Source organism: Fonsecaea erecta (genome assembly GCF_001651985.1).
Source record: "Fonsecaea erecta strain CBS 125763 chromosome Unknown Scaff1, whole genome shotgun sequence".
NCBI classification, from domain to species: domain Eukaryota; kingdom Fungi; phylum Ascomycota; class Eurotiomycetes; order Chaetothyriales; family Herpotrichiellaceae; genus Fonsecaea; species Fonsecaea erecta.
The window spans coordinates 4,818,071-4,842,275 of NW_017387244.1; the positions used below are offsets into that span (position 1 = coordinate 4,818,071).

Here is a 24,205-nt window from a genome sequence, read left to right on the forward strand (position 1 = left end):
TTACGGATGTACAAGCATCAGTATTGGGCTATGTATAAGAGCAGTTTCTTTGCGTGTCTCTAGTCAGATATCGAATGGAAGAGGTCAACGAATGAATGTATCATTGGGAACCGTGGTGCATGCACATTTCGCCTTCTACCAGCTGGACGGCTTGGTGTATCTCAACTATAGTCTGTGTAGTCATTCATGTCACGACAACCGAGTCCCCAAAAAGGCCCGTTCACTATCCTCAAAGTGGTTTCAAGAGACATAAGACGATGAAGACTTTAAACGGGAGAACAAGGGAGGAGAAGGGAGAAGGCTTTGGCTAGTCTGTCTCGCTGGCGTTTCCAGGACACGTTAGTTGACAGCCATCTTTCTGACGGTGTCCAACTCCCATGTGCCCCGCCGTGGCCTGTCTCTGGCCTGATGTACAACAGATATCCCAAGTACATTAGGAATATCAGTATATATATTGCGAAGACGACGAGATAAAAGGCTTCGTCGGGAAGGCCATATCGGGTCGGACTATCGATACACCGAATTCGGCGCCGGGGTGCGTCTTCCGATGAGTGAAGCCCCGCCACAATTCCATTTCGTGGGGATGTCGACAACAAACTGATTATTATCAGACTACTCCGTAGACTGTTCGTTCATCTCTTCTCTTCGTGGATGGCAACACAGCTGGAGCTATACAATCTACCGAACCAAGGCAACAGGTTGTCAATATCAAGAAGTCAGATACCTTGAGTAACGAAGCCGACCGACCTGGCCAGGACCATGGCGACCTCCAAGGACCTCGACAGCGAGTACCGCCACTACCTGCCGGACCTGAGCATCCCGCGGTTCACGACCATGGCGAAGCAGGACGCCCACGTCTACGCGGCGGCGTTCAAGGAGTCTGGTGTCCCGCCCTGGCTGCACGCGCTGTACCTGCACTGGCTGGACCTCTTCAAGGAGCCGTTCAAGGGCGTGACCAACGACGGGATCGTCAGGCCGGGCCTGTTCAAGATCCAGGACGAGGGCGTCCCCATCGATCGCATCGTGGCGGCGACAGATTCCCTCCTCGGCCAACTCACCCCGACCCAGGTCGCCAAGCTGTCTTACCACATCGACTCGCCCGAGTGGCGCACCTGGTCGAACCCGGAGTTCCTGCTCAGCGACAAGGGCATCCGGCTGGACGAGCTGGAGCCTCCGGTGCGTGATGGGGTCATGGCCGTGCTCCGCGCCACGCTGTCGCCCGAGGGCTACGACAAGGCGGTGGCGGCGATGCGCATCAACGGGTTCCTGGGCGAGCTGGTGCAGGGGACCCAGGTCATGAACGAGTTCTCGTACAACTTCGTGCTGTTCGGCCGCCCGTCCACCACGGCGCCCTGGGGGTTCAGCTTCTACGGCCACCACCTGTGCCTCAACGTGTTTCTGTACCGCACACAGATGGTGGCGTCGCCGTGGTTCACGGGCGCCGAGCCCAACCTCATCGACGCGGGGCCGTACAAGGGCACGCGCATCCTGCACGAGGAGGAACGGCTGGGGCTCCAGCTCATGCAGTCCCTGTCGCCCGAGCAGCAGCGCACCGCCCAGATCTACGCGCAGATGAAGGACCCCGCCATGCCCGAGGGGCGGTGGAACCACGACGACCAGCGCCACCTGTGCGGCGCGTACCGGGACAACCGCGTGGTGGCCTACGAGGGGGTCGTGGTGTCGGCGCTGTCCGCCGCGCAGCAGTCCCTGGTCGACCAGATCTTGATGCAGTACCTGCTGTACCTGCCGGCGCGGGCCCGCGAGATCCGGCTGAACGAGTGCCGCGGGTGCTACGCGGAGACGCACTTCTGCTGGATCGGCGGCTTCGGCGACGCCGACCCGTTCTACTTCCGCCTCCAGAGCCCCGTGGTGCTGGTCGAGTTCGACCACCACAGCGGCGTGTTCCTGAACAACGCCGACCCGGCCAAGTTCCACATCCACACCCTGTTGCGCACCCCGAATGGCGGCGACTACGGGTACGCCCTGCGGCCGCTGTGCGAGCCGACCGTGAAGCAGGAGTTTGTGTGGAAAGGGGAGAGGGAATAAATTTTTGAGTGAAAATGTAGATCGATAAGAGGGTAGAGGGTAGATAGAGGATGTGGGGGAGATGTGGGAGAGGGTGTATTGATGTATGTATGTCTGTACATGTGTGGTTGTTTGATGATGGAGAGCCGGAGAATACGGGAAAAGCAAGCAGGAGCCGAGAGAAATAGCCATGACGAGAGCAAGGGAGCGGGTACATATGCTACGGGCGGCTAGGAAAAGTGTTCCAGTTATTCATGAAGAAAAATCGGATTAAAAATTGTGGTGCATTGTATATATAGCATTGGGAATACGTATGCTCTTCTGCAGGTCCCAACTTGGACCACTCAGCGGATACTCTGCGTCGTGGCTCCATCCGCTTGCTAGGAGGGATACTCTGCTTAATGTCGTCAAGGAATGAGCTGGGCAGATAGTATGTAACAACACGGACTCGCGCCAGCATCCGTGCCCGATTGACGCAATGATGAGGCAGGCTGATGAATGAGGGAGACGGGACAGGTTGCTCGTGTCGGTGTTGCAAAGACGACCCTATGTCTGTGTCATAGCTGGATGGGCCAGGTGCAAGTTCTGGGGTTGAGACACTCAGATGTTCAAGATGTGAGCTAAAAATGTGCTGGGCAGGCAAAGTATGTGCTTAAGTCTGTCGCTGGTGTAGAGCTTGAATATGCGATTTGCAGAGCTATTGAGGGCTCATGGTTGCCGGCAATCAAGTGATCCTGTCAGCCCTTCAGAGTACTGTCGGCAGGGCTCCGATATGCTCACTCTCTCTCCCTGTCGCTGCCGTTCGACCACGTTTCGGTTGTGTATTAGCCTGCCTCACGCAAAGGTGACACGCACGGCTTGCACGGTGTTCGGATGGTTTGTGAACGTGACGACCAACGTCTTCCCTGTCTCGTCGAAATAGGGATGCGGTACCGCGGCGTAGATGGAACTGCCGGGAGTGATGGGAGTCGCTTGGTACAGTGTGATCGGGTCCGACCACGGCCCTTCCGGCTGTTGTGCAGTCTTCAGAAGTACTTTTGAGTTCATCCAATTGTCTGACCGCGGGCCAAGCACACAAGAAGTTAGCGGCTTCGTCTCCGGAGAGTGAACACGAATGGATGACTTACCACAATAAACGAAGAGAAAGCATCCAAAGTAGTTGGACCAGACCACCTGGCCCTGGTTGATCTGCCAGAACACGCTCTCCGTTGCACCGATTGTTTTCCCGTCGAGTCTGTCGGCCTGCCACGTCTCGCCGTTCCAATACTCGTAACAGTTGACGTTGGTGGCTTCCTCCACAGGGACTCGGGTCAAGTACACCCAGGGATTGCCTTGAGGGCCGTGACCATATGCATAGACATATCCATTCCATCCCAGCGCGCAGACATCCCCGTACCACGGTTCACATGTAGCGTCCCACCAGTACTGGGGAGGCAGACGGCTTATCTGCGGAACAGGAGGATATGCCGATGTGTCGAGGGTGATCGAGGCGACACCGGCGCCGATTAGATTGTTGGTCCCGTTGGGACGGTGGTTGAGGAGGAAGAACATGACGCCTTGGTTGGACGCCGTGGTCTCAACCACATTGGTGATGCCTAAGGCGCATGTTGTCGCATCTTCTCCGTAAGACGACATTATTGGGCAGAACTGCGGCGGGTAGCCGTCGGAGTTGAGGACTGGATCCACGACCACGGTCGGATTTTGTGTGGCTATCGCAAGAGAATCGCTCGTCATGCCCCGCCACGTGTCGCTATAGTTGGCATCGCTGTACAGAGTGTCCCCGTAGCTGAGGAGGACGTATTGACCGATCTGGCCCTGAAACCCCAGGTCGCGCTTGACAAATGTGGTGGCGCTATGGACATCTCCGAGGGCGTCAACACAGACAATGCCTATGGTGGGCGGATATGTCTTGCAAGGGACGGTTGCGCTCGAAGTATTGCCGGAGGTTGGTACTGCATTCGTTGGCAGTGGTGAGGCCTGGAGCAGAGACGTCAGGTTGGAAAATATGAACATTGTAAATAATAGGTAACAATCCATGGGTCGATTGGAAAAGACAATTTTGGCATCGCTATATTGCCTGATGCATGAAAGACCGAATTCCGGTGGTGAAAAAGGTGTGCGAGGGAAGGGTGCTCAAGCAAGGGGTTCTGCATTCTCAATATATTCCCAGAAGGGCGGTCAACAGCGAAAGGTTGTTGCGCCAGTGATGAATAGGTTGGTTGTGAAAATCAAACGACAGAATCGAGCACAATAGCAAGTGACGCAACTGGATCTGTATAGCCACTGGAAAGCAGCCAGGCATTGTTCGCAGTCTATTCAAGAAAAGAAACAGGTTGCGGCAGAAAAAATCCCGCGAGAGTGCCACGCACCTTGAACCACAAGTGGCAGTGATCAGACAACTTCGAAGGATTTGGAGGGTCATTGCCATCATCTTGATGCGTGGGATTCGGTGTAGAGGTGCCGTCTGTCTGATGACTTGGAGCTGAAGGAGCAGCAGGCCCCATGTTGGTGTCAAGCAGTTTGTTGACCGCCTGACCGGCCCACTGGTAGAGACGGCTACGGACTCCCCGAGGTTGTTGTGTTTCTTTCGTTGGATCATCCATGCTGCTGGATCTTTGGGTTGGTTGCAATCGTGTGGTCGTGTGTGGGACAAGATCGCAAGCAGTGTCACCGTGGCTTCAAATGAGAGCCTACGTGACAAACCCTGCATGTGAGGGCGGAAGTGAGATGTCGCAGAACACAACCTTTGAAATCTGTTTCAGAAGTGTTTTGCACTGTGTTAGATAACCCCTTGGATTGGTGCTCTGCACCGGAGTCTTCCAATGACAAGTAAGAGTCAGTTGATAGTAGAATGTGAGTACAAGTTCTGCGAGGTGTAGTCCGACGATGACTTGGGGGGTGTGCAAGTTGATTTGAATGATCCATGACAGTACATCCACTGCATCAAACGCGACGATATCTCACTCTGTCCTCTTCCCAATGCGTGGCAACAGTGCCCAGCTAACTGTCATCGATGCAAACGAGATCAAGACTACCGGATGCAGGACGACCGTGCTCAATTTTTGTGCCAATATACCCGTGATAAAGGGCACTAGTGCACCACCAGAGCTTCCCATCGATGTCACGACTGACAAACTGCTGATTTGAATGCTCTTGGGTAAGAGTTTGGCAAAGACGGCGGTGGCGCAGGGGTAGATGGGTCCCAGGAACACGCCAACGATGGATTCGGCCACGGCGTTTTCGATAATGTTTGGGACAAGCCAGACGAGAAGTTGAAAGACTGCAGCTCCAACGATCAAGAGGACGACAGCAAGCTTCTCCCCGATCTTGTGAGCAAAATGGGTCAAGACAAACCGTCCAACAGTGATGCCGCCCCAAAACCCAGAGGTGACATTACCGACATGGGAGGGATCGCCTTTTCGATAATGGATCAGGTAAGAGATAACCCAGCCCGAAATAGCCACCTCTGCACCTTGGTAGAAGCTAGGGAAAAATGTCAAAAAGTATGCATCACTTGTCAGACCAGGTCACTTACAAGACGAAGGTCGCTCCGAGGAGCGTGGTCCTGTTCCTCACCGCCCTTTTGAGCACCTGCACTCTAGTGAGTTCACCCTGCCGTGAAGCGGTGCGTTCGAGAGACGAAAGGAGCTGGACTGCTGCATCCCTCTCGAAACCCCGGAAGGACCAGCCCAGGCTCGGGATAGTAACTAAAGATAGTGACAGCGTGATAAAGTAGAAATGAGCCCAGTAGATGCCGCTCGACACCATGGCCGTGGCAATGAGGGGAGAGACAATGCCGCCCAGCTGGTAGAAATTAGCTTTGGTCAGTGCCCACGCGAGCTGGTCTGAACTCACTCCATATAAACCGTGGCAGAAACCGAGGATGACAGTGCCATTGAGTAGGTTGACAATGAACGCGTTGGTCATGGCTAGAAACAATCCCATCCCACAACCCAGGAAATAGAAGCTGAGCACAACCACGGGAAATGGTGGAGAGCAGACGATGGCTATGTAGCCGATGCTCATCAACGAGGTTGCAATGATGTACGATCGAGTCCGACCGAGGCGAGACTCGAGAAGTGGGATAACTGGCGCCACACTAATGAAACCCAGAGCATTGGTGACGAAAATCAAAGAGACGATGCCATATCCGATGTGGTAGTCCTTTTCGAGATACGGGATCAGAGCACCGGTAGCGGCGTCATTCATGCCCATCAGAAAGAACATGACACTCGCCGCCGCTACGCGCCATCGGTTCCTCGGTGGGTTCGAAATAGACTGAACGAGCGCCTCAACCGCCTGATCTCGCTTTGGTGTGGGAGGCTGACTTTGTTCCAATTCGCCGGGAGTCTGAGGCAAAGATTGATCGACGGGCAATGAACCAGTTGAGGGCGCTTTGTATGGACCGTTCAAGCGTTTACCCCATTGTAGTTCGTTGAGCTCATACTCCGTGGGTGGTGCAGCGGTAATGTTGTCTCGATGGATGACAGGGGCAGGCCCATGAACAACACTGAGAGGCTGACTTTCATGGGTGATGAAGGCACCAAACGCCTGGGCTGTCGCCATAGTCACCGTAGAGGACGAGACGAGACAGGGGCAGATGCTAAGAGAGAATCACAGCGAAGCTGGAGAGCGAGGGAGAAATATACATATACCTCTATCTCGATTCATGATAAGAAGGCGGGCAGCAGTGAGACAATTGTAGCTCCGTGCATTAGCTCGCCCAGATGCTTTGGCTCACAGTGGGCCTGAGGCTATTTGGCTGATCGATTGCTAAGTTTTTGCCAAAGATACGCATGGGTCCATTGTTGATTCGAGGGTCTCTCTTCCGCAGTTGGGTCGAGATACACATGTTCAATGATGGTGGATGGTGGATGATTGACAGACAGCGACGGAGTTGCGAATCAAAGAAGGAAAGTCACCCGCCTGCGGCTAGGTTTCCTAACTCGGCAACTGTGCCTGCGCTGCACATTCACCCCGCTCGTCCTGCATAATATGCAGAGGGAAGAAAAAAAAAGGATAGTCACCGCGCACCTTGCGTCCACCAACCACTCTGACACATATACTCCCCTGCTCCTTCCCGTGCCATGTCGCGCCGCAAGATCCGCAATACCGCCGAAGAGACCCTCAACCCCCCTGACTCTCTGGCTCCCGGCCAGTTGATTGCCCGTGTTATCAAGACCAACGGCAAAGACCTCTATACCGTCCAGGCCCCCGACTCGTCCACGTTCCTTGTCGAGCTTGAAGCCCGGTTCAGATCCACCATCTTCGTCAAGCGCGGCGGCTATGTTCTGGTCGACACCACCACCACGGCCGGCCGTGATAACAAGATCCAGGGGGAAATCGTGAATATCGTTGGCGACGAGAAGGCTTGGAGAAAACAGCCGTATTGGCCGGAACAGTTCGTCAAGAAGACCACGCTGGCAGACAGTGATGACGAGGATTCACGAGTGGGAAAGCTGCCACCCTCAGACAGCGAGGACGAAAGTGGGTGATGATACATGGGCCTCTAGCTCCTCAAGTCTTGCGAGTTTGCCGGTGGAGGACTGATATGGTCCACGGGGGGTGCGGCCAGAGTGCACATCACCTGCAGCGCCAATTCGGCCACCACCACCATCGAGCTCACGTTCGTGCTCGGATACACCAGCCAGCAATATTCCTGCACTGCCCAATTCAGCAGCACCCAAAGCGGACCTCCACCAGCCCTCCACAGCAGATAGGGCGTTGCCCAACCGAGGTATGCAAAGAATTGATAATGCAGACTCCTGGCGCACAGCATCCCGATCGCCATGCTTCCCAGGACTGCGTCCATGACAAAGCTCGGGGTGATCCTCCTCGAGATCCTCAGCTCTTCCGCCTCCCTCATGCCCCCCATGTACTTCTTCGCAAACTCGGCCAAGCTGGACGCACTCGGCTGAATCCATTTGGTCTGGAAGAACACGACCAGCAAGGCCGCGTGCACGACGAGCAGGCTGACGGCAAATTGGCGAGATAGAAACGTCTCTTCGTCAACAAATCTCCAGTTGACCGTCCACTTGTACAGGAACTGTCTGCCAAAGTCGAAGGAGCGTTGGACGTATGAGAAACCTGTCCCTTCGCCGAAGAAGGGCATGGCCATGATGATATGGAGGACCGAGACATAGACCCCTGTAAACAGCCCGTCGCCTGTGCCGAGGGCCTGCAGAGTGATGATACCCACCGCCGGTGCAGCGAGCAATAGAGTCATTTTCACGCCCAGTCCCAATCCCCATATGATCGCAGCTCTTCCAAACTGGCGACGTTGCATGGAATAGATTGCCAGCCAGAGTCCCAGCGTCGCCCAGCAGTCATTGAACAGCCTCAATAAGAATATAGAATGCATTCTCTTGCTCAGCACCAACGGGATGAGCAGCCACGGCGGCGCACCCACCCGCCGGTAGCACGCAAACACCACGGCCAGCGTCACGAGGTATAGCCCGGCAAAGATGATCTGGGCGCGGAGGACATCGGTGCCCTGCTCGGTGAGGGTGTAGAGGATCGAGTAGATGTAGAGATGGAGGGCCGGATAGACGAGAGGACCCGTGGGACCCGTGATCCTTGCATAGTTTCGCTCGCCCGAGAGGAACATGCGCACCTGGGCCATGTAGGTGGTGAAATCGATCTCAGTGTACGGAACTCGCCAGATGACGAGGCCACAGAGGGCCGCCTCGCCGACGAGCAGCAACGGGGCTATCCATCTCGTGTGCGTGGGATCCGTCAGGAGGCCGCGGAGGTTCTTGACCGAGAGGTCCATGGTGGGCAGAGGATTGATCCTGTAAGCAATTGAACAGGAGGAAGAGGCGATGGTGGTGTTTTTCGTCCCTGCTATAATATGTCTGGCATCATGACCGTCTCCATCACCTTCGTGGCGACGCGTAGAAATGGACTGTTCTCCAGTCTGAGAGAAATCAGGCTATTAATATTCATTTTATTACTATTTCCCCATCCGAGCCCGTTCCCGATTTGGAGCTCATCGTCTTCCACTATTATTAAATAATTATTACTTCTTCGTCTTCTTCCTCCCCGCACCCAACTCATGGCTTGCTTCTCCTCCCTCCAATCTTCCCTCTTTCATCTCTACGACGTCATGCTCCAGCAGCCTCAGTCCTGCCTTCGTCGATCGCCCTCCAAGACCCCCAGACTTGGCCAGGCAAGCAGCGTCATCCGCGTCGATTTCATGCTGAGGAGATCGAGTTGCACATAGGTGAGTCCGATTGATAAAGTAAGTAAATACCCTTCAGCTCTCTGTTTATCTCTGGCTGTGCAAGAATCAGTGGTGTATTGCTTCCGTGCTCGCTCTCGTCCCCAGCCAGCATCCAGAGCACCAACGCATAGCACATTCCCTCCCTCTATTGGACTCCTCCCATCCAAGATGGCCCCTGAGGCCGATTCCGACCCCGACCCCTCCGCTCCTCGAGCCCCCCAGGCCGAGCCTCACGACCTCAACTGCCTGACGATCTCTGAACTTGAGTCCCTCGCCTATGAACGGATGGACAAGCAGACGCGAGACTACTACAACGAGGGCGCCGACTGCGGGAGCACCCTCTCAGAGAATATCTCGGCGTACGAGAAATACCGCATCCGACCCAGGGTATTACGAGATATCTCGCAGATCGATACGACGGTCCAGGTATTCGGACACAAGAACAGCTCGCCCTTCGGGGTCGCGCCAACGGCAATGCAACGGCTGGCACATTCTGACGGAGAAGTGGCAACGGCACGAGCCTGTCGCTCCCGGGGCATCGTCATGGGCCTCTCCTCCTTCGCGACCAGCACACTCGAAGACGTCGCCGAGGCCTGCGGGGACAATCCCCACGTCCTGCAACTGTACCTGTTCGAAGAGCGCGAGCACTCTCTCAAGCTCATCGACCGCGCCAAAAAGGCCGGCTACAAGGCCGTGCTCCTGACGGTCGACACACCGATGCTCGGCCGCCGCAATCTCGAGATCCGGAACCAGTTCAAGCTGCCCGCCCACCTCTCCATCGCCAATTTCGCGGAACAGGACGAGGACACCGACACGGCGGTGGGGAAGGGGCATAGCAGAACAACCACCCCGACCGACGAGAAGAAAACCCCGTCCTCGCGCCGCCCGAAGATGCCCCGTCAACGCCGTCCCAGCACGGCAGGCTACCACGACGGTCAACGGCGCATCCCCCCGAGCGGGCCCATCACGTTCCACACGCACGCCGCCAACCCAACCCTGTCGTGGGACGAGTCCATCCCGTGGCTGAAGGACGTGTGTGGTCCCGAGATGGAGGTCTGGGTCAAGGGCATCGCGACGGCCGAGGATGCCTCGCTCGCGGTGCGTCACGGCTGCGACGGCATCGTGGTCTCGAACCACGGCGGGCGCCAACTCAACGGCGCGCTGGCGACGCTCGACGCGCTGCCCGAAGTCGTGGCCGCGGTCCAGCAACGCGTGCCCGTCCACGTCGACGGCGGCATCCGGCACGGCACCGACATCTTCAAGGCGCTGGCCCTGGGCGCCGACTTCTGCTGGGTCGGCCGCCCGATCCTCTGGGGCTTGGCCTACAAGGGACAGGAGGGCGTCGAGCTGTGTCTGAGACTGCTGAGTGACGAGTTCAGACTGTGTATGGGCTTGGCCGGCGTGACGAACGTCAAGGACATTACGAGGGATTACCTCTGCCGGATCGATCGGGACGGGTTTGCGAGTCGGCTATAAACGTAAGAGGCTGCCCGTTCTTGAGTATATGGCCGGAAGGACACGAGCAAGGTCTTACAGCATGCTATCCAACCGATCTACGGAGATGGAGGAAGGCCTGGCTGGCTGCAGGGGAGAAACCCAGAAAGAAAGAAAGAGGGACTTGAGCGTCATGTATCATGTATCATATTGCCATGTGTCTCTCAACCCAGCCAGCATGATTCTCGTGCTGCTGCTCGGCTCATAGAGCTAGCAAGCTATCTAGTTGTCTTTTTTGTCGTAATTCTCAGAAGCACCTTATCCGTAGTATGTTCTGTCCCATAAGTAGGCGCCGACTTGCCTGTGCACTATTATCCCCTCCCGATATTGATCTCAGTCACCTTGTTGTGTATTTCGCCTGTTTTTTCCGTTTTCCGTCAAAGGGGTATCGTCGATTCCGACTTTCCATATCTCGTTGCGCCATGTTCTTCAAGGAGCCGTGCGTTTTTTCGTCCTCATCACAATCTAAGAGACCGTAAAGTCAAAAAGCCCATCCTGGCTGCCAGAGAGGAAAAAACCCGGTCTAGGTAATATCGAGCCCCTGGGGAATTAGAAATGTAGATGTCGTCGTCAATGTTCTTGGCTTGGGTCGTGTGGACTTCAGTTTGGATTCTGTTCGGGGCTTAGGATTGCGCCCAATGTTAAAGCTAAGGCCAGACCTCGGAACGCGTGGCGTATTGCGCTCAAAGAATAGCCACGACGGCCCCCAGTCGCTCTACCAATCTTCAATCTTTGGTGCCACAAACCTGACCGTGCCATTGTCGTTGTACCCTTGTGTGCCCAAGAGTCCACCGGTAAATTCTCGCATGATTTGATTGAAGTTGGCACTGTGGCGGATGTCGCAGCGCTTGCTGGCAGAAGAGGTATGGGCCACCCAGGCTGATGTGGATGCAAACTTCTTCAAGCACGAGGGACAAGTGACTTGACTACCAACGTGTGCCGAGGTCAAGAGGTGCGCTTTGAAGTCAGCCAGGGTCCTGAACTGCCGTTTACATCTGATGGTGGGACACGAATACACTTGGCGATTGGCGTCCCAATACTTTTCAATATCCAGTGGACTGCCGGTGGACACCATTGAGGCAGCAGGCATATGGACGATATGCTCGTGAGGAGCATCTGGGTTCGGCTTTGCCAGTGAAGTCGGTGGGATTTGTCCAGTGTTGTCAGACGACACCTTTCTGTCGTACATGGAGGCAACTTCAATCGAGTCATCGGACGGCGGTTCAGCCTGGGTAGTGAGTGAATCAAGCCATCCTTTGACCATCCCGGAAGTAGTTTCCTCGCGTTGTGTACCGAATTTTTGTTGCAGTCCCCGGTCCGGTTGAGAGAGGTGCAATTTCGACATGCCTTTCATAGGAGGGTCGTCGAGGTCGATGAGGTTACTTGCGGGCTTGACCCTAAGGCTGTACCCCTCCAGAGCCGCACTGGCATTGACCGCCTTCGAGACCTGAGACTGTCCAAGTGATGGGAATTGCTCGTGTGATGCGACGTGTATCGGGCCGCCGAGAGCGTTGCTGAGTGATCGTCCGGAGTCATAGGTCGCCAGATCCAGGCGATCAAGCTGAGCGTTGTCGTTGATGGCTGCACTCGTCTGCTCACGGGTTCGCGAATTGATGGCGAACGGATCTGTCTCGGTGTCCCACGCATCTTTCTGGATCTGGCGTTCGGCTCGCTGCATCTGGAAATCCTGAAGTTTGATGACTTCGCATTCATCTCTCTCGATGTGTTGCATTAGTTCCGAAGCTGATCCGCATTTCTGGCCGCAACCAGCACACTCTATGTTCTGGGTGGAATGATGTTGCTGTCATTCCATGTCAGCCAATCTCCAATTCAGAGGTGACACTTGCGCCTACAATTTCCATATGATTGTCCCTGGCAGCCGAACTCTTGAACTGTCTGGAGTTAGCTTTGGCAGCCCTTGTCTTCGAGCATGAATTCAGTACCTCGCATCCGCAGATTGGGCAGCAAACTGTGACATCGTCAGTGGCTAACCAGCCGGCATAAGGCGAGGTACAAGTAAACTCACTGTGGGCCGGGCTTCCAAGCTGATGAATGAAGAGGAACATGTCGTCCTGACAGTCGATGTCGCACCGCTTGCAGTACGAGTGGTTAGGATCCCTTTCCTTGTGGCGAATCATGGCCTGGTGAGTGTCGAAGCGCTTGGGGCATTCTTCGTAGGTGCACTTGATCTTCATCTTGAGAATTGATATGCCAGGGTCACGATCTGACAAGGTGAGGAACAGACAGGAAAGGCGCGTGGGAACGTCAGATATGAGGAGAAAGTCTCAGAGAAGAGGTCAAAAGGAGAAAAGCCTCGACAGACCCATAGAAGTAAGGGAGAAGGTAGAGTGAAGGAAGAAAAGAAGAAACGCAACAGAGGTGTTGTTGTAGGATGAAGGTTAGAAAAGCCCGGAGAGCGGCAGAACAAGCGGGGAAGGCATCAAGCAGGTTCCCGCTGGCAATTGTCGCGTGAATCTAGGCAGATGAAGCTCGTGCTGAGCTTGATATTACTCTCCTCTTTTGTCCTCTAAGGCTTTGAGTTGGCTAACGGGATTCTTGGCCCAGCGGTAGTGCCGCCTTGCACATATCGAACCTGCTGAAGTCAGTCACAAAAGTACAAAGGGAGAGGTTGAAGTTTCCGTGGTTCCCAAAGTCACCTTCTTTGGTGACGCGATCTATCTGCTTCGCCGGATTTCTTCACAGAATGCTCTCCGGTCAAGCACAAGGCGGCCTCTACGCAACCCCTTAGTCGTGGAAGTCGGATATGATGTGTCTACTGCTTGAACCAGAACTCCCTCTGTGGGCTTCGTTTCTGCCCTTGCGGGGCGACATGGAGACAAATGGCGGCCAAGGTAGATGCAATGGTTCATTCAATCATTCAGTCATATCTCAGATGTCCAACACCAACCACGTCGAGTGGCACACTGCTGGCAAGATGGCTGGCTCACGTATACACTTCTTCCGTCAGCGGATTCAAAGTCAGTCCTTCTTTAGCAATGTCTTCGTCTGTGGTGCAAGTTAGTAGACGCCAGGAAGAAGGTGATAGAATATCCGACTCACTTTGGAGAAAACACAGTGGCATCTCGACCAGGGTACCCTTCACTTGACTCAGAAGTTCCTTCAACTCACTCACCCCTCCGGGGAAATCTGCCCTGACAACATGTCCGTACTCGACCCGGGGTGGAAGTTTGCTTGGCTTGCCCTGAGCCTCCATGTCAGCGTGGCGGTAGAAGTACTCATAAAACTCCTTGTAATCGCCCCACGTCGTCACAAAGTCGTCGGGGACAGCACGGAACGCCCTTCTAAAGACCTCGGTGTTCGTTCGTGCTCGACTGTTCCACAGGGCCTGGAAGGTGTCGCTCAGAGGATCTGCCACGACATTGTCTTCGGGTGAGCCCCAGTCATACACATTGGGTACCCCGACTGGGTCGAAATTGGGATCAGGTCTAAAGAAATGTTGAGGTCGGACCAATCCGAGATGTTTTCGGACCAGCTGTCTGCGCAGAGAGGCTGCGAAACCGTTTGCCTGATACGGTTGGCCATTCATGTACGACTGTACGGGCGTCGAGTCGTTGATCAGCAGAGCGATTTCACTGTCGTGTGATCCTACTTGGCTTCGGTCGTTCAGGTTGGCAGACCCGACGATGACAATTCGATCGTCCGCGATGAGACACTGCAAGTGGTCAGTTACGAGACACCCCACGTAAGCGGGAATAATTACCTTTGAATGAATGTACAGCTCCTCGCTAACGAATGCATCGAGCTCGGCTTCAGGAGCGCCGTCCCAGGGGACGGTGCGTATGTCCTGGCCGCCGAGCATGTAACATTCCGCCACACTGTCCCACCGACCACTTCCAGGGGTTGTCGTTTGCTGTGCGGTGGTCTGATACTGCTGGTACTGAGGGGCCTGAGACAGTTGAGTGGTCCCTGTCTTCTCGCCGTACTGCCCATAGCCGGCTCCCACAGCGTCATCGTGCTGTTTCCGGGCATCTTCGTATCTCACTCCGCTGTGCTGCTCGACTTGTTGCATGGTATTGCTGCAATTGATTCGATCGTAGTTCCGGAGGTTATAGAATCGAATATAATCCATAGGATTGAAGCCGGCTTGCGCTATTTTTTCCATGATGCTGTGTCCACCACGGTTGATGCTGTTGTACTGAAACTCCATGATGGCTCGGGTGGCCAGTGAAGAATCGTCCCGAAGATCGCCTGCAAATGCTGGTACTGCGGGGATGACGACAATCATTTTGTATTTCTCATTGTTCCGGGCTGCTCGGAGGATCCGTTCAACTATGGCTTGACCGATCAGGTTTTTGACAGGTTTCTGTTGGTCGCCTGTGGCGGTAATGAAGAATTGATTCTCGATGTAGACAAAATGCTGACTGTTACGAATCACATCGATGTATGCATTCTGAATAGAATGCTCGAGGGGAGTTCCATTGCTCCATGTTGTACAGCTCCGAAGAAGCTGACACGTCATGACCGGCCGTGGCTGACCATACGGGCGCCCGTAGGAGTCAGTGCCACCAAAGTATTTGCCTTGAAGCTGGTGCGCTTTGTCCCCAAGCCCGCTTGAGACAGCATTGCCGATCGACGAGAATTGTTGACCCAGAAGTTTCCCCTCGGTTTTGTACTGGTCAAATCGCCCCCGAAGGCCTCTTTCAGACTCGCTACCTTGTCCATAATCATCAAATCCCCTGCTAGCGTCTTGGTCGTATTCGTCAAAACCACGAGCTTGCCCTGCATCGGCCGGTTGATAAGCTTGATAGGGCTGATGCTGGTACGACTGGGGAGGTGATTGCTGAGATGAAAGCTCTGAGACTTCTTGATGATACGGTGCATAAGGAGCATTTGCGCTGGGCGGTGGCGGATATCCTGGATAAACATGTGTTGGGCCCGGTGACGGTTGGGGGGGAGGTCCAGGAGGCGGAGGTGGGAAGTTCGGCGGAATGGACTGGGCCGGAGGCTGTTGATAACTGCCTCCCGTGCTCACTGGCTGTTGAACTGCGGCTGCCGGTGGTGGAGGGCTGGAGACTTGACCGTAAGTACTCATAGCAGGTGGAGGAGTTGCGTGTGGCGGCGGGCTGTACACTTGACTATAAGCGTCGGATGAAGACGGATGGGGTGGGTGCATCAGAGGGGCAGGTTGGCCGTAGGCACCGGCAGAGGTCTGTACGGGAGCCTGTGGTGGAGGGGGAGGAAACTGGCCATAGGCACTCGCAGAAGTCTGAGACGGAGCTTGTGTTTGGGCTCCTGGGCCAAAAGAGGCCGTGGTCTGTCCATACTGTGCGTCAGGATGTTGCGAGAGGGTTTGAACGCCTGGTGCAGAAGGAGTTGTTGCCCCATATCCACCGGCATCAGTTCCTGCCTGGCTCTGATATTGACCCGCGTTCGGCGTGTGCGGCCGGCTGGTTGTATGCCACGCCGGTTCTGAGTACGGTTGACTGCCTGGGGGTGGTGCATATCCGCCGGCGGGAGCAGGAGGTTGGAGGTGCCCTTGAGACTGTGGCCGTGGTTGAGGTCGCTGACCTGGGCCAGCTGGAGGGTGAGGGAAATCGTCAAGAAGCCTGTAGTACCGTTGGTCTTTGCGGACATTGTATTTCTCGTCATAAATGAAGTTCCATCTGTCAACGAAGTGGTGACGAAGGTCCAATACACAAGCTCCTTGCAAGCAAATGCCGATATCCGACCAGCCCATCCTCGAGTTCTTGGTCCTGTCGAGTTTGTTCTGGAATGGTTGAGCAACATCGCTAAAATCCATGACTCTAGCGTTGTTGTAATCCTGACCCGGAAAGACGATATCGTTGATGTTCGAGGGATGTGCATCAGCGATTGAATGCTGGTTTGTATCCCATCTACCAAAACAGAGATCCAAGCCGCCCATGAAGGCAATCTTGTCGTCAATCAAGCATAGCTTCTCATGGTGAGCCCAGTACAGGATGACATCGTCCGTCACGCCGTATATTCCTTTGAGGGTGTCCCCACCAAGCTTCGAAAGTCCTGCGGCATCAAGCTTCAGAGCTTGGAAAGAAGATATGAGGGACGACTGAGCCGTCTGAGCATCTGGTAGATGGTCCGGGTGACGAAACACCGCAATGTTGGGATGTAGCTTCTCGAGTTCGTGTTTCGTATGTGCGGAAGAAAGAGTCAAAGCTTGCGTGACTTCTTTGTAGACAATCACTTTGACTTTGACGCCGCGTTGTGCTGCCCGTTGCAATGTCCGATCGAGTCTCCATTGCTCGTTCTGAGAGGGTGGCCGGCGGAGATACAGTTCAGGCGACAGCCACCAATCCAATATCCAGATCGAGTGCTTTGCTCCTTCGAGCGCTTGACTGACTGCCCAGAAGTAGCCACACCCGTCGACATACCACTTGACGTCGTTGCCTGGTTTCTCTGAAGCGAAGCTGTCATACCGGTTTGGACCCGAGGGGATGCTTTGCGGAACTGGCACATTCGTATAGCCTGCATAAGTACTCTGTCCTGGAGCCGGTGGTCCATATTGCGAAGAAGGTCGGTTTCCTGGCCCCAGCAAGTTTGTGACGTCCGAGCCGATGTTCTGAAGAGTGTTCTGCAATCCACCAAAGAGCTTGGACGCGAGATCAGGTCGCCCTCCGGGTTGCTGAGTAGGCGGGCCTCCCGGGTAGGCAGACTGGCCTATCTGGGGATATCCAGTACTGGGACCTTGCTGGCCATAATACTGCTGATTGGAGCCGGAGCCGGAACCGGAGTAGCCATAATTTGGGGAGGAGGAAGAACTAGACTTGTACTTGTCCAGCTCAGATCTGAACTTCTTGAATGTGTCTCCAAGCAACGATCGATCCGTGCCGTCTTGTGCACCGCTTCCACGGGATTGCGAATAGTCATCTCCATATGCCAGTCCGTCGTCTTCCGGACGCTGGTGGTAGGACATGGCCGGACCCTTAATTTGGACGGGAGCTGGACTCGAAAGAGTAGGAGAGGGAGAACCGCACTCAGACTCGACAATGGATAAACGACACCTGGCGGCGAACTCAAACGGAGTGGTTAGTCATGGACAAACTCGTTTCCATCATGTCGAGTGACTGGTGTTTCAGCTGATTCATGCAATGTCAACCGTTTGAAGAACATGCCAAGCTGGTAGAGCCAACCACACTGCGGGCAGCGTCCTCGTAATCCTCTCCACCTCACCGTGGCCCCAATAAGGGAGCTTCAAAGCTGCTGCGCCTCATGACCCCGCGAGAATATAATGCCCCTGGCGTGCTGCCCCTCGCCGCGGAAGGCAGTTGAAAGATGCTGCTTCTGGGAGCACCAGGCTTTTTCCAAGCAAGACGCAGAATTCCATCATTCGCATTGGTACAGACACATCCCGACTATGGATTTCTGTGGCATAATACCATTTGCTTTACCTCAGCAGTCCTGCAGCTTCTCAAAAACTAGCCGGGATCTATCCATCTCGGACCGACTGTTGCGATCTGGGAGACGGCAATTAGCCTAGTGAGCCCGGATGATGGTTGATGCGGGGAGGACAGCTTCAAAGCCCCTCTACCAAGCAGAGCGCCAGGACATGAATGTTGACAAGTGCACATCTCCACGGGGCTTTCAGTGTGGATTGGCTATATATTCGGCGTCCTTTGCATCCATCATGTCTCTGGCTCAACGTCCTTTCCAACGTCTAACCCTCACAGCTTTCAGGTTAAAGCCTCGTACTGCGTTGTGCTACATCAGACCGGCCTCGTTGCAGATTAACCGACCAGCCTCCAATATGTCCCTCGCTACATTGGATGTGAGTTGTCTTACCCCCAAAGACAAGATCAAAATACCAACTAACATGGCCAGGCGACGCAACATCCAAACCTACCCAAGTCCTCTGTGACCTTGTTCGAAGCGAAGGCGCAAAAGAAGGTGTCTTTTGAGGCGATTGGGAAGGAGCTTGGTCGAGACGAGGTCGCCGTGGCTGCTTTGTTCTACGGACAAGCAAAGGCGTCTCCAGAAGATATCAAGAAGCTGTCGGACTTTCTGGGTATTGACCTTGCCACTCTCGAGACACAATTAGGCGGATTTCCCGACCGTGGGAGGAGCGTGCAGATGCCTCCGAAGGACCCGCTGGTCTACCGCTTGTTCGAGATTATACAAAATTACGGGTATGCATATAAAGCGGTGCTGAACGAGAAATTTGGCGACGGGATCATGAGCGCCATTGCTTTCTCCACCCACGTCGAGAAAGAGGTCGACAAGGACGGCATCACATGGGTAAGATTAATCTCGTCAGGTACTGGAGCTCAGGGCTAAATTGATACAGGCGAAAATCACCCTTCGAGGCAAATGGCTGCCATTCACCCGATTTTAGATACTGAACTCGGGTGCACTTCATAAACTGGCATGAGTGTGGACGAAACCAGTCGACATCAGGAAATCCACTCCAAGGACTCCAAGGACTAGGCTTGTTCCACTCCTACATGGAGAGTCCTTGGCTGTGCGAGCATTCCAGCATTCCAATGCTTTGTGTGGGAAGAACAATACTAATAGGAGAACAATATCAAGCCTCGTCCCTTTTGCTCAGCCTTGCCGACTGTTCTTTGTCTGTGCCTCCTCTCAGCCATCGGCTCCTGAATTGGGATATCTGGACGTGATCTCTTTCTATTTGCTTTCAGTATGCTGGTCTTTATGCGCGAGGTGACTGGTAAGGTATTTATACCATATCCCACTCTGACCAATTTGCCTCTCTCACATATGCTCTCATTCAAATCCAACTACAGGCCACTCCTTTCAATTCCTCCATACACAAACCAGACCACCAGAACATTGTCAAAATGTCTGCTCAAATGTACACCTGCGTCGTCCAATAGATGTGTCCCACTTCTTCAGTCTTTACAGGCACAGCCCCAAGCTCGACAGCGACTCTACCGAAATCCCTCAAGATGTCCGCACAAATGTACACATGTGTCGTTCAATAGCGTCTTCCATCACAATGGCGGCACGCATGAAGGCGCAGGCGCCTGCTGACGACATCATCTTCGATATGCCCTCGCGTTACGGCCATTGAACACCAAACCAAGATAGCCTTCTCGCTAGTCATGAATCTTGCAGTGGATGTCGAACATAATCGATGTAATGCTGGGCTCCGCTGGACTTGGAATGGTTTTCATGGCATAACGCAGCGAGATTTGCCCCTTCGTCCCCTTCTGTTTGTTTGAATCCAAAGAGCCATCTATTTTCACCCCCACGATTGTCACCAGACATTTGCGACACCCGTGGCACGGTATTACTCCCACAGATATGGCACGTTTGCCATGATCTCGGGTACAGCGAGCAGAAAGCATTGATGTTGAGCTTCCTGCCATTTCCCTTTCTGGCTGGTCGGCTGCCAGATGAGGTATTCTAAAACGCATCTGACTGCCTTGGATGCATCGGAGTCTTGCGAACGTAGAGAATACTATTCTTTTCTTTCTCATGCTGCACGCAGACCAATTGCCTACTCTAGTTGCTTCTTGTCTTTTTGGCGTTTTGGCACCATTTCATTGTTTTCCACTCTGGCTTTCGGTGCTCACATCCAGCCCATCTATCCTACTTTTCCCAAAGTCTCTATTACCAGTATGTGGAACCAAAAGTGTGATTAAAGCTGGATACAAGAAGCCAAAAACAACCAAAAAAAACCGACAGCTACAGGATTTGAACCTGTGCGGGCGAACCCAGCAGATGACGGGCTAACCTACGAAGATGCAGGTCAATTCGAGTCTGCCGCCTTAACCACTCGGCCAAACTGTCTGGAGTGTCTGCGCATTTTACCCTCAAATTTTGGCAAATAAACAACATAACCCTTGCTTTCCTGGAGCCCTCCACGGCATGGGACCGGTCCAATAAAAGCCATCTGTTTCGCCCGATTTGGGCCCCAGGATGGGATTTGGAGGGGCACTTAATATGCCTAGTGCGCCGAAGCGCCGACGCCGCAGTAGCTTCCGTCCGAGTATTCAGCTAACGGCGAAGAAAGCTGCGAAATATACTACTAGGTACATCGTTTTCGATATCTGCTCCCAGACCTGTCTCTACCACGCTCCTTGTCGCTTTCTCTTTCCTTCCCTTTCCTCCGCTGTAATGGCGTCCTCTGCATCCGACACTCCGGAGCAGGATCCCGCTCAGCGCCAGAGACTCTTCGACGACCACCGCGGCTTCCTGCACACGTCAACGCTCGCGGCGTGTTTCCTCGCGCCCGCGCTCGTCGCCCTGCCACCGCGCAAATTGGACCTCTACACCTTCTCCTTAACGGGTGCCTTCATTGGTGCCGCAAACTACCAGCTCCGAGAACGCACGGGGTTGGGGTTCATGGGCCACGCCTCGAGGCGCTTCGTGAACGGACAGGTCCCCCGGTTCGGCCAGGAGATTGCTGGTCCAGCGAATGGGGACCAACGTCTTCCCTTTGAACATGCAGTGGTACCGGGTATGGTGCAGCAGAACGAGACATCTGCTCTGCAGGATAAAGCTCGGGAAGCTTGGACGACAGGGCGGAACGAGGACTGGAAACAACGCCGTTTGAAAGAAGAGCAGGAGAAACTTGAGCAGGGTGAAAGTTACTGGAGCATGATTGTCGACCAGGTTTGGGAGGTTTGGAACCAAGGCGAGGAAAAAGTCGACGAGTTGAAAGAGAGGGATGAGGAAGCTGTGCAGAAGCAAAAAGACCAGGGATGAAGAATGACCTTTGACCGGCTGTGGTCTATGAACCCGGACTGCGATATGTGAACACACATATGGGATATCTCTTTCGACACACGGCGTCTCCCGCTCAATTCCATGCACGGGGTTGGTAGACCACCCTTGGTCTTCACATGGATACTCGAACAGGAGTCGTCCACCATCACCTCCCACACCATCTACTCGCGCTCTAATCCGACATCGGCATACTCTGACCAGCAGGACGACTGGCTATGCCTCTCTCAGACCTCCTAGCATCCGCCTCGGCCTGGAAATCTCGCACTTTCACGCCATGTCTCAGCACCTCCTCACGTGCCCTTTCACTGTGTTCGGTCTGTTCGTGGCGCTGCCTCGCTTCCCCGTCGGTAATGATGATGGGAACGCGAGCAGCACAGGTTCGTCTGTGGAGTGGTGTCATTTGAGGCTTGTTCGCCGAATTGGTGGTCACACTGGCCGTGTCCAACTGTGGGCAGGTGGCTTTCATAGGTGGCGGAAAGATGCGAGCTGCAAGTCGAGGTTTATGCGGTTCGCTCATGTCTGCGTGGCCCTGTCCAGTGTTTTTGGTGTTAACATCTGCTCCCTAAGCAAGGTGGGCCAGTCGAAATACCGACCTGAAAGTCCAGATCTGATATCCTGACAACAGGTGTGGACTGATCAAGTTGTCGGCTCTGCAAGGGTGTTGGGTTCGCGTGAGTACGGCCCAGATCGTCGCATGGAGACAGCAGTTTAAAAACAGCGCAGCTGTGGCCCAACGGTTGTTTATTGCTGCTGATGTTGATGTCGAATAATATGGTCAATATAGAAGTAAGAGGACCGGAGAAACTCGAGCCAGGGTGAACCTGGTCCAAAAATCAGTTGGGTTGTTTGTGACGTTCGAAACCAGACCAAGCCGCTATTTTATGCAATTGCTGAGGTAGTACAGGAAAGCGGGAGGGCAGAGATTGGACCTGCTGGTTGTATTGAGTGTATGTTGTCAAGCTCGAGTTGGGTGACACAGCATCAACTTTTGCTGCGTACTGCGAATGGAGGCGTGTGCAGAGGGCCATGTTAAGGCGGCTCGGTTTTCGAAAAGGAAGGAAGAGAATGAATGCATTTGGATTTACGTGCTCCTTTATTCAGAGAAGAGCCACCGTGAGATCAATATAATACTCCTCCTAATCGCTTTTCACTTATTACTTCCGTCCTCGGCGTCCCCTCTTGCTCGCTCGTCCATTTGTGCTTTCATTTGGCTCGGAGTGCGGTCTCTTGCCATTCTGCATCGGCAGGTCACCTGGAGGTGCCGCAAAGGGCATCGCCGTGGCGACCTTCGGATCCTGCTTTTTCTTCTGTTTCTTGTTTTGGGGGGCTTTGACACTCCCCATAGAGTCACCGCTCTGTCTCTTACGCTTCTTGTCCGACTTGGCCTTTTTTCGTTCTTCTTTCGCCCGTGATCTCGCCTCGACTCTCTTCAGGAATGAATCATCCTCCTCTTGTGGGGTTGGCTCTTCTCGTTTGTGGCCCTGTCTTGGTTTCTTTCGCATGTGCTCGTTTTCAGACACAATGTTTGGCTGGGTCTGCTCCCCAGAAGCCTTTCGCTTTGGACCATTCGCTCTGATGGCGACGGCAGGTTTCTCCTTGTATAGTTGCTCAATGGGGGTGGGATTCGTATCCACTGCAAAAAATCCGCTTGGATCCAGCAGGGGTTCGGTAGACAGGTGGGATTTCGGCTTGGGTACAGCAGTAGGAATTGGGACGTTGAAGGTTTCTGGTTCTGGTGCCTCCACATCCTCCTTGACGACTTGCTCTTCCCGATTAGTGATGTCTGTCAATGACTCGGCAGATAGCTTGAACGTCGCAATCAGACTCTCCGTGTTTTTGAGACGGTCTTGTACCAGGCCCAGAGTCGCACTATTTTCAAGACAGAATTTCCGCATTTCTGCCAACAACGAGGCGTGCGAGTCGAGTAAGGTCACAAGGGAGTTGTGCTGCTCTAAGAACTGCGGCGCGTGTCAGTGTCTTGGATGCGAAAGAGCTTGTGTCAACCTTTCCACATACTGCTTTCCATGTTTTATCACCAACCTCTGCGGCCATTGTTACAATACAGTCCTGCCTCCCCTGCGTGAGCAAGTATAAGTTTTTGGAGGGAGAACCCGAACTCGACGTCTCAATCTGCGATTTCTCCAAGCATGTGCACATGCGGTTGAAGTTTCACCGTACTGACGCCGCAGTAGCTACGGCGGAGCATTGAATTCTCCGCCGGCTGCCAGGCTGATATTTGACCTCATCCTGATTGACTTCTTCACATAGCCTTCGGGTCAACTGCCCACCATTGCAAGTTCTTCAGCTGTCCTTCAACGCAGAGACGGTCGAATGTGAACATGGAAAGGACTTACCCGCTCATTGAGACGTGTCATTTGTCTCTCGAGTCATGTATCTTCAAGCTAGGAAGGACCTGGCAGAGGGGCATCACTCGTCCTGATGCCGAGGCGAAGAGGTGAAGATTGAGAGGATAGAGGCTGACTGTGGCTTCCATAGAGAAAGACAGCTCGTGCTATCAAGATGGCAGAGACCTAAAACTCCCTTCCAAAGCCGTCTGCATGCTTTTCTCAGGACATGTTGTCCTCCACATGCGGAATCGAGTTAATTCAAGAGGTGTGGCAGCATTGACCAGCCCCCTATTGATCCTCACTGAAAACATGATTTGAATATGAATTGAGGCCTATTCAAAGCACCACTTCTGCCATTGACTGTGCAGGGCCATTCAGAGGTCGAGGTTGCCCACCCTATTGTCGCTGCTCCTGCCGCCGAGGACACGGACGC

At 54.1% G+C, this 24,205-nt stretch overlaps 11 protein-coding genes across 11 annotated transcripts; 5 read left to right on the top strand and 6 right to left on the bottom strand.

Annotated features, from left to right (window-relative positions):
• Positions 1-759: 759 nt before the first annotated feature.
• Positions 760-2,046, top strand: AYL99_01724 (hypothetical protein; the record flags this gene model as incomplete). Its single annotated transcript, XM_018833240.1, has 1 exon — positions 760-2,046. The coding sequence occupies one exon, from the start codon at positions 760-762 to the stop codon at positions 2,044-2,046; it is 1,287 nt and encodes a 428-aa protein (XP_018699119.1).
• An 813-nt stretch (positions 2,047-2,859) lies between these two features.
• On the bottom strand, positions 2,860-4,628 carry AYL99_01725 (hypothetical protein; the record flags this gene model as incomplete). The annotated part of the gene is made up of 3 exons (XM_018833241.1): positions 2,860-3,080; positions 3,153-4,002; positions 4,395-4,628. 3 exons carry the CDS (start codon positions 4,626-4,628, stop codon positions 2,860-2,862), a joined length of 1,305 nt encoding a protein of 434 aa, XP_018699120.1.
• A 357-nt stretch (positions 4,629-4,985) lies between these two features.
• Positions 4,986-6,591, bottom strand: AYL99_01726 (hypothetical protein; the record flags this gene model as incomplete). Its single annotated transcript, XM_018833242.1, has 2 exons — positions 4,986-5,508; positions 5,561-6,591. The coding sequence occupies 2 exons, from the start codon at positions 6,589-6,591 to the stop codon at positions 4,986-4,988; spliced, it is 1,554 nt and encodes a 517-aa protein (XP_018699121.1).
• Positions 6,592-7,112: 521 nt separating this feature from the next.
• On the top strand, positions 7,113-7,520 carry AYL99_01727 (hypothetical protein; the record flags this gene model as incomplete). The annotated part of the gene is made up of 1 exon (XM_018833243.1): positions 7,113-7,520. The coding sequence occupies one exon, from the start codon at positions 7,113-7,115 to the stop codon at positions 7,518-7,520; it is 408 nt and encodes a 135-aa protein (XP_018699122.1).
• Positions 7,521-7,542: 22 nt separating this feature from the next.
• AYL99_01728 (hypothetical protein) lies at positions 7,543-8,797 on the bottom strand (the record flags this gene model as incomplete). Its single annotated transcript, XM_018833244.1, has 2 exons — positions 7,543-7,548; positions 7,613-8,797. The coding sequence occupies 2 exons, from the start codon at positions 8,795-8,797 to the stop codon at positions 7,543-7,545; spliced, it is 1,191 nt and encodes a 396-aa protein (XP_018699123.1).
• Positions 8,798-9,415: 618 nt separating this feature from the next.
• Positions 9,416-10,723, top strand: AYL99_01729 (hypothetical protein; the record flags this gene model as incomplete). The annotated part of the gene is made up of 1 exon (XM_018833245.1): positions 9,416-10,723. The coding sequence occupies one exon, from the start codon at positions 9,416-9,418 to the stop codon at positions 10,721-10,723; it is 1,308 nt and encodes a 435-aa protein (XP_018699124.1).
• A 733-nt stretch (positions 10,724-11,456) lies between these two features.
• On the bottom strand, positions 11,457-12,936 carry AYL99_01730 (hypothetical protein; the record flags this gene model as incomplete). Its single annotated transcript, XM_018833246.1, has 4 exons — positions 11,457-12,542; positions 12,595-12,633; positions 12,685-12,710; positions 12,768-12,936. The coding sequence occupies 4 exons, from the start codon at positions 12,934-12,936 to the stop codon at positions 11,457-11,459; spliced, it is 1,320 nt and encodes a 439-aa protein (XP_018699125.1).
• Positions 12,937-13,685: 749 nt separating this feature from the next.
• On the bottom strand, positions 13,686-17,651 carry AYL99_01731 (hypothetical protein; the record flags this gene model as incomplete). Its single annotated transcript, XM_018833247.1, has 3 exons — positions 13,686-13,747; positions 13,802-14,414; positions 14,463-17,651. The coding sequence occupies 3 exons, from the start codon at positions 17,649-17,651 to the stop codon at positions 13,686-13,688; spliced, it is 3,864 nt and encodes a 1,287-aa protein (XP_018699126.1).
• Positions 17,652-18,482: 831 nt separating this feature from the next.
• On the top strand, positions 18,483-19,067 carry AYL99_01732 (cyanate hydratase; the record flags this gene model as incomplete). Its single annotated transcript, XM_018833248.1, has 3 exons — positions 18,483-18,503; positions 18,557-18,970; positions 19,020-19,067. 3 exons carry the CDS (start codon positions 18,483-18,485, stop codon positions 19,065-19,067), a joined length of 483 nt encoding a protein of 160 aa, XP_018699127.1.
• Positions 19,068-20,812: 1,745 nt separating this feature from the next.
• Positions 20,813-21,403, top strand: AYL99_01733 (hypothetical protein; the record flags this gene model as incomplete). Its single annotated transcript, XM_018833249.1, has 1 exon — positions 20,813-21,403. One exon carries the CDS (start codon positions 20,813-20,815, stop codon positions 21,401-21,403), a length of 591 nt encoding a protein of 196 aa, XP_018699128.1.
• A 1,175-nt stretch (positions 21,404-22,578) lies between these two features.
• Positions 22,579-23,476, bottom strand: AYL99_01734 (hypothetical protein; the record flags this gene model as incomplete). Its single annotated transcript, XM_018833250.1, has 2 exons — positions 22,579-23,382; positions 23,441-23,476. The coding sequence occupies 2 exons, from the start codon at positions 23,474-23,476 to the stop codon at positions 22,579-22,581; spliced, it is 840 nt and encodes a 279-aa protein (XP_018699129.1).
• Between the last annotated feature and the right edge of the window lie 729 nt (positions 23,477-24,205).